This window comes from Salvia hispanica, unplaced genomic scaffold (assembly GCF_023119035.1).
Source record: "Salvia hispanica cultivar TCC Black 2014 unplaced genomic scaffold, UniMelb_Shisp_WGS_1.0 HiC_scaffold_16, whole genome shotgun sequence".
NCBI lineage: Eukaryota > Viridiplantae > Streptophyta > Magnoliopsida > Lamiales > Lamiaceae > Salvia > Salvia hispanica.
The window spans coordinates 115793-124270 of NW_025951871.1; the positions used below are offsets into that span (position 1 = coordinate 115793).

Consider the following 8478-nt stretch of genomic DNA (forward strand, 5'->3'; position numbering starts at 1 on the left):
CAAATTTCTTGACAATATCGGGATGGATAAAATTATGTGTACTGCCACCACTGATCAAGATTTGGACATGTTCCCCCAAAATCGTACCTATTAGAAATTGGCCACGCCATAAACTTCAGATTTCCACTCATGAGGAAAGATAAGAGCAGAGATAACAATATCTATCATCTACTTGGGCCACTCTAAAAGAGATCTCACCTCCTTAAAGTGCTTTATTATGGGGAGGAATATCCATTCATATATATATTGTGATAGAATAGAGTAATTGTGTAATCGAGACAAACAAAAACGTAAGGGGACACAGATTTATGTGGTTCACCAACGTTGTGTTGGCTACGTCCACGGGCAGGAGAACAGATTGTGTTTTCATATTACGAGTTATGTACCCCACTTCTATATGAATTGACACACCATAAGGCTAGCCCAATACAACAATTAGGATAACATCAAACAATACAGATTCAAGGCATACTAACTGTATAGATGAGATATGATAGTCAATGTGGGATAGAATTTATTGATTTTAACAGTACCTGTCACTTTCAACACCCGATGAGGGTCGAATCTCCACTTCACGTCCTCCAAGAAATTAGGCCACGACATCAGCAAATCGTTATCGTGTTGGTATTGGAGCCAATTGGACGCCGGGTGTCAAATAGTAGCGCAACTAAGCGTAAACGGTCCTCTTCTGAGAGCTGAAAATAGTCGAAATACGATTGCACCTTGTAAATCCAGCCCGATGGGTTATCTCCGTTGAATTTTGGAGGATCGATGCGAAGATCGGGCCGCCTTGCCTTGGCCTCCAATAAAGAAAACAGCCGGTCCGCTCTGTGTGAGAAGGCAACAAATTCATGTCTGTTGTAGCGAAGTTCCGAAGATATACATTTTATGGATAACACAAGATCTTCTTGAAAATTGGTGTTTGAATCATCAGCTTGAGTTTTTCTTCCCATGTGATTGAAGGGGTGAAGGAGAAGTCAAGAGAAGATTAGGTTTAGGAAAAAGTTAATCTTGTTCGTGTTTATTTGAATATATCACATGTTTTAGATCATTAATTATACATTACTTATCTTTTGTGTCAAGAAAAGTTAAGAAGATGGCTTACTCTACCGAAATTCAATTAAGATATCAAGAGAAGATTAGTGTTTAGGAATAGTTATCTTGTTCGTCTTATACATGTCTTTTTTGTCAAGATAAACAAACACATATTTTAGATCATTGTATATTTCTTATTTTTTGTGTGAAGTAATCAAGAAAAATTAGGAAGATTATTTTCTTTAGTTCAATTCAATTAATATATTGATGAAAGTTAAGGAAGATTACTTACTTCAGTTATATTCAACTGACTAATATACCTAATAATTAAAGTATGTTTTTAAATCAATAATAATAATCATAATAACGATGAGAATAATAATGATAAGGATATATTTAATAAAATTATCCATAGTGTTTTGAATTAAGATGTTTTTAATAAATTATTAATTGAGAAAGTCATTAATAATTAATTACTAGTAATAATAATCATTACTAATTGATAAAACAATATTAATAAATGATAATAAACAATTATTATTATTTTTGTAGTAATTATTATGATTCTTAATTTTCTTAAGTAATTATTAACCGATTATATAATAAATTAATAATATATTAGTCAAAAGTTAATAATAAGAATTATAAATTAGAATATATAAGAAAAACTTGGAATAAGAATTCTCACATGTACTACTTTACTTGCTAGCGGGCACGGTTTGTCTTGTTGGCCCATTGGTCTCCATCTGATTCAGTGAAGAGATCACATATCATTCAACAAAAATCGAATTCATATATTAGAGGCCCAATTAAAGGTTCATTTCTTATTAAAAACACTGCAAGTTTACCTTATACCCAATTTTTAGTACTAATGCTAATTATATTTAACGACGTTGGAATTGAGAAAGATATGTAAATATATATTTCAACAACAATGGGATTCAAACTTCTCAATATTTTTTTCTATGGAATTTAACTATTTTCAACCTCTTCTTTTTTTTTTATAATTTGACTATAGGTTGTTTATATACATAGTGTCAAGTTTGAGATTTATTCGTATACTATCTGCTAGGAAAAATGGAAGATACCGAGCACCAAGGGTGCTAGCTATTTGCTCTATCGGAATTTTTTCCTAGCAGCTGTGTGCTCAGAATTCCGAGCACGTTGTTCTGCTCGCAATATTCAATTATTCCTAGCACATCGATGGGGTGCTCGCATTTTATTGTCAGATTATTTTTTAATTAAATATATAATTGCTAGCACATGGGTGCTCGGAATTTGTTTTATTTTAAATTAATAAATTATTTTTTTTTGCATATTTATATTTTTTTATTAAATTTATTTATAAAAATAAATAAATAAATATTAAAAGTAACAAATGAATAAAATTTGATATTAAATAAATTAGTAGAAGTATAATTTTACACATGAAGCACTAAACAACTGTACTAACTAAACAATCATTTGTAAATGCTAGTTTCCACACATGTATTTCTAAACTTGCTTTAAAATGAGTCAATAAACTACTCCCTCCGTCCCCCATTAGGAGTAGCACTTTGACCGGGCACGGGTTTTAAGAAATGTAAAGAAAAGTTGGTTGAAAAAGTTAGTGGAATGTGGGACCCACTTTTTATATTGGTTTTATAATAAAATGTGAGTGAAGTGAGTTAGTGGAATGTGGGACCTACTTACCATTTATAATAAAAATGTAGTGCAACTTTTAATTGGGCATGGACCAAAATGGAAATTAGTAACTCTTATTCGGGGACGGAGAGAGTATAAACTAGCTTAAAATGAGAGCCTCCTTATCTCTATCCCCTTCTTCTGTTCGTCTCAAAATACATCGTCTCTGCTACATCTACCTACAAGATGATAAATGATTGAAAATCAATAACTGGAATCTCTCTATAATCATCAAAGATACAAAAGTGGAACCTCAATTACCATCACATTTTCTTTAACTTTAATGCAAGAACATGGAAGTCCAATTAGAAATCAAAAAATGCAAGGCACATTGTCAGTAAAGAGAATTTGTATAGTGGCAAATATTGGCAGTGCCTGTACCTTGATCTAATCGAACTGATCTCATTTGGTAGCACTTCATCCCACGTTGATATTATTCTGGAAAATAAAAGAGACAACAATAAAGATACATTATTCATTCAAAATATTATCCTTAGATATGAAATGATCAACATCCAAGTTCCAAGAATCCAAATAATACTGAGATATCAGAACCACATAATTCAATGATATATGTATATACCTACAGCAGAAAATGGGATAGTATAATTAGTTTACTTACAAAATCTCCAAACTCTGTACTAATGTTAAGAGTTAACTTGAGCTGAATAGTTGAGATGGTATTTCACCAGACATAGAGTGCTCCGAAAATGGCTGCATTGTTACTGGTCTTGTAATGATATATGTAGTGTTCTGTCATAAGAAAGCGTGACAGGATTCACACGAACCTTCCAACATGCTGAAAAGACATATGGCGCATTCACAATGTAATAAGTTTGTGCTTTCTCAGGGTAGTTAAGATCGTCAATAGAAGTAATTGTAGTCAGGAACTGCACAAGAACAAATATGAGTATTGTTAGTGATGACAACAATTATACATAAGTATCCTCTGTATCGTGAATGAAATAATGCTTCTGGTTAAGGAGCCAAGTGAATAACTATAGCTATTAATGTACCTTTATCTGGTTTAGTGCTGAGAGTTTCAAGCCAGCCATATCTAGTATCTTTATACAGTTACTGATATGCTTCCCATACTTTTTTGTCGCAGCAGGCTGCAATAAGAAATTAAGAATGGTGAGTCGTAGAACTTAGAGAGGAAGCACGAACATTGCTTACCAAAATCACACGATCCCTGTATTCGTTAATCTGGATGTGGGATTGAACATAATAATGAACCTAAAAACGAAGAAGAATGTTGTCAGAGGTGATGAAGAAATGGTTAAACATTGGAAAACAGAAAATCCGGTTTCATGCCATGCCGTGTGCACAAAATGAGTTCATGTAAGTGTTAGAAACGATACTTACAGATGCTCTGTCGAATGTTTTTTTGCTCAGGCCTACTCCAACAGCAAATACAGGGAGACCCTAATGATGAAATAGCTGCCAGTTAGTGAGTGTATGAGATTACGAAGATAAGGATAGTATGATCAGACAACTATTTGAAATATTTGAAAAGTGCTCGCAAATATTTGAAAAGGTATATTTTAATACTCCATAATTCAATTGATTACGAGCACCTTCTGTGCTCGGAAATATTTAAATATTTTATATAATCGAAATTAAGGAGTTGCTAGCAGTAGTGCTAGGAATGGTCGAAAAGTGCTCGAAGTGTCCGAGGAAAAGCTTTGCTAGGAATTTGGTGCTAGGTAAAGTCCACTTTTTTTTGTAGTGGCATGATCCAATTATTTTATAAAATAATGTGAAATGAGTAAACTATGGAGTAAAAAGAGACAAGAATATTTACAAGCCTTATAATATCGTTTTGAGTAGGCATAATCGGACCACGAACAGCCCCTTGCATGACAGTAAGAGATGGACTTTGATTTAAGCAGAAATCCACATAATGTGCATTGTGGTTTTAGTTTGAAAAACATCATATTTAAAAGGCTCATATTTAAATCCTAATAACTTGAGATATTTCATCTCATGTCTTATTTGGGACATTCATACATTTCGAAAATTCCTATATTTATACTCAATAATTTTTAATGGGAAATTATAACTCATTGCAGATAATCAAGTATTGATTTGATAATCAAGTATTGATTTGATGAGTAATAAGGCTAAGAGCCTAAGACAAAACAATTCAGGTCCAATATCTTCCGCCATTGGGAATATGTCAGAGCTGGATTATTTAGTACTCCCTCGTAACAAACTAATTGGAGAGATTCCATCATCCATTTGCGACTTGAGATTACTGACACTCCTCCATTTAGCAGACAATCATTTGGAAGGACAGATACCAAAGTGCTTGGGAAACTTCAATAGTTCATTGTTGGCTCTTAATTTGGGTCAAAAACCAAATCACAACCCTTCAATCCACATTTGCAAAAGATTGTAGTCTTCAGGCCCTTATTCTGAATGACAATAAGTTGGAAGGAATAACACATTCCCTAATCAACTGCCAACGCCTAGAAAGCATTGATTTTGGTGATAATGAAATACGAGGTGCATTTCCCTTATGGATGGAAGCATTCCCTCAACTTTGCGTCCTCATCTTGAGGTCTAACAAGTTGAATGGTACTATGTTGGAGGCTTCAAAGACCGAGCATCCGTTTCCAAAGTTGCAAGTCTTGGATATATCAAGAAATGCATTTGCTGGCTCTTTACCTGATAGATATTTCAAGAATTGTGAAGGTATGATAGATGCCAAGGATAATCTGACACGCGTTGGGAAGGATAGGGTCCAAACATATTAAGACTTAGGTGTCATTTTGAAGGGTTTGGATCAGGAATTGAAAAGATTGTTAGATACGTTTACAATGATTGACTTATCTTCCAATAGATTTTCCGGGAATATTCCAGTTTCCATCGGCAACCTTAATTCTCTTAGATACTTGAATTTGTCCAGTAATACTCTCACGGGAGAGATTCCTGTGTCTCTTGGGAATATAAGTATTCTTGAGTCATTGGATTTGTCATGGAACAGATTGAGTGGAAAAATTCCAAGTGATCTGACAGGTTTGACGTTTCTTTCGAAATTAAACCTATCAATGAATAATTTTGTGGGGCCAATACCACAATCTAAGTAGTTTTCTACGTTTCAGAATGATTCATACATAGGAAACTTGGGATTGTGTGGAGTTCCATTGGCAAAGCAGTGTGAAACAACTGATGGAAAATCAGTATTTCCTCCACAAGAAGATGATGATGATGAGTCAGGATTTATAGATGGATTTGGTTGGCGAAGTATCGTGTTAAGGTATGGACGTGGATTTGTGGTTGGAATTGGAGTTGGTTACATGATTATAAGAAGCGGAAGGCCAAGATGGTTAGTGGACTTCTTTTATGGGGCTGGATATAGTAATAGTAAGATGAAGAGAAGAAATAGAGCAAAAGCAACAACAAGGAGAAGGTGATTCAAGACAAACAATTGTGCTTTTCTTGAGTTTCATTTGGAACACTAGCTTGTTGTGTGTATGATGTTTTGCAAATAATGCATCTTAAATTGTGCAATGTTGAATTTCTAAGTTAGGCTACTTTTGTTCATAAAATTGTACAAGCAACCCTTGCATGCAATCTGCACAGATGCTAAAAAATCAAATATTTCAATGCTCAAAATTGTTTTCTAATCGTATGTCTTAGACTTTGGACCAAAATATAACTCTGATATTTTGTTTCTCTTAAACAGAAATATCAGAAGTAATTGTTCAGAACTTGATGATGATTCTAACAATACTAGCCACTTCTGTTAAACTTTAATGTGGACTAATATGACTGAAGAACTTTTCATGCCCGTTTCATCTATATTCTTAGCACGTTCTAAACAAACTCATTAAACTCCTAAAAGTCATATAATTAGTCAAAAACTATAGGATTGAATTGAGTAAACTTCACCTATCAAAACATGAGTTTATCAGGGGTCCTCTCCTTGTCTCCTACCACGCGTACCACAATCACCATGTCTACATCTCTGATACCAAATGTTGCCTAGTCGCTCTAAATAATAACCGAACATATGAGGGAAACGAAGCCTAACACATACAAAAACTAAAGTTTCTAAATCTTCTATTTAATAAAATATCAAAAAGGACCTGATCCAAACTAACAATAAAGCCTAGACAACAAAAATCCTATTACAAATTGAAACAAAAAGATAAATTCAATCTTATAAGAATTATATCCAACTTCAACTTCTAATTATAATTGGAAACAACTGCAAATATATTCAATCCCCACAAAATTCAACTCAAAACAAATAAAACAACCAAAACATACCTCTCTCACTTGAAGCCTTCATCGTACATCTTCTCGAATTCGCGCGCAAGCGCAAACATTTCACACAAGGACGACGGCTTTCGCAAGTGTAGTTCCCATCGAATAGCATCTTTGAAGCCCGATTCACATATGGAGACAAGGTGACTCTCCGATAGCGACGCACCCTTAATCTTGACCAAAAGCCTCTCGAACTCGTCCTGATATTCCATCACCGAGTTGAGTTGCTGCAGCTTGCGAGTATCCCAAAGTGATTGTCATGATATGTTGGATCAAACCTCTCTTTCACCGCCTCCATGAACTCAGGCCATGATTTCAGCAATTTGTGTTTTTTTTGGTAAATGATCCAATCCAGCGCCGGCCGCTCGAAGAGTAGTCCGACAAAGGGTAGACGGAGTTCTTCCGACATTTCGTAATAGTCGAAATACATGTCAACCTTGAAAGTCCATCCCCATGGATCGTCTCCGTTGAATTTCGGAGGATCGAGCCGAAGATAGGATCGCTGCTCCGAATTGTTGGACTTTGAATTATCAGCATCAGCCATGGCTGAACAATTTTGATGAAGGAAAAGATTAGGGTTTAAAAAAATATGGAGTAATCTTTGTCATTGATGATATGAAGAACACTTAGACTACACCAGACTTTGTCGGGCATTTTGGCAAACGGTTGGAGTGCCTCTTATGATGTCATGTGAAAAATGATAAATAATGAAATGGTGACATGTTATGATCAAATAAAAAATAATAAAGATCTATTAAAGCACAAATGTTAAAAGGGAACAACCGTACATGGAGTTGGTGACCGGCGACGGCGGTTTGGTGGCGCAGAGGAGGTCACAGCTTTTCTGACTTGTATGTGATAAGGCACAATCTTATTCTCTGAAGTTGGGCTCACTTCCAGTTTGTTTTGTTTAAATAATTCAGTTGGGCCTATTTTGTTAAGAAGAAGAAAGAAGTTTTGGGCCTTTTTATTTGATTTGAGATTCCTTTTGAGATTATGGCCCTTTTTTTAATCTTTAAAGTGGATCTTTGCTTGGACATTTATGTCGATGTAAATTGAGATTTCAAGGTGGAATAAAGCAGAAAAATTGAAATTTTGTTATTTAATTAGCGGATTTCAAATTTTATGGTATATACCAGATTTTGATATGGCTATTTACCTTTAAAAAAATGGAGTCCCTGTATAAGTCAAATTGTATATATTGATCGTGCCCCATTTGTAAACCTTGGCCGTTTAATGTCAAGAAAACATTACCTTCAAACATTTACTTTCCACAATATAGGTGTCATGCCCCAATTGTTAGTTAGTCATCTGACTAACAACAATGGAAAATATTCAATCACAATTCTTCCTTCCATTCGCCATTTATAGTTCCATTTTGACTTGACATAGATTTTAAGAAATTGTTTATTCGAATAAAATAACAAGCCAATGATTAGTCCAATATCAAAAAAAGATAGAAAATGGAATAATAAATCAACTATG

At 34.3% G+C, this 8478-nt stretch overlaps 1 protein-coding gene across 1 annotated transcript; it reads right to left on the minus strand.

Annotated features, from left to right (window-relative positions):
• Positions 1-2417: 2417 nt before the first annotated feature.
• On the minus strand, positions 2418-7205 carry LOC125198522 (SEC14 cytosolic factor-like). The gene is made up of 8 exons (XM_048096833.1): positions 7054-7205; positions 6997-7012; positions 4084-4143; positions 3895-3954; positions 3735-3830; positions 3341-3608; positions 3100-3156; positions 2418-2897 (listed from the first exon to the last, which is right to left on the minus strand). The coding sequence occupies exons 1-6, from the start codon at positions 7203-7205 to the stop codon at positions 3441-3443; spliced, it is 552 nt and encodes a 183-aa protein (XP_047952790.1). The 3' UTR covers positions 2418-2897; positions 3100-3156; positions 3341-3440.
• Positions 7206-8478: the final 1273 nt, after the last annotated feature.

Excerpts from the sequence above, each read along its gene's own strand:
- LOC125198522 (XM_048096833.1), bottom strand. The coding sequence starts at position 7,205 with ATGGAATATCAGGACGAGTTCGAGAGGCTTTTGGTCAAGATTAAGGGT. Across the intron at positions 3,955-4,083 it reads AAACATTCGACAGAGCATCT|GTTCATTATTATGTTCAATC; the intron begins GTAAGTATCGTT and ends CTTCGTTTTTAG. Across the intron at positions 3,831-3,894 it reads ACAGGGATCGTGTGATTTTG|CCTGCTGCGACAAAAAAGTA; the intron begins GTAAGCAATGTT and ends TTCTTATTGCAG.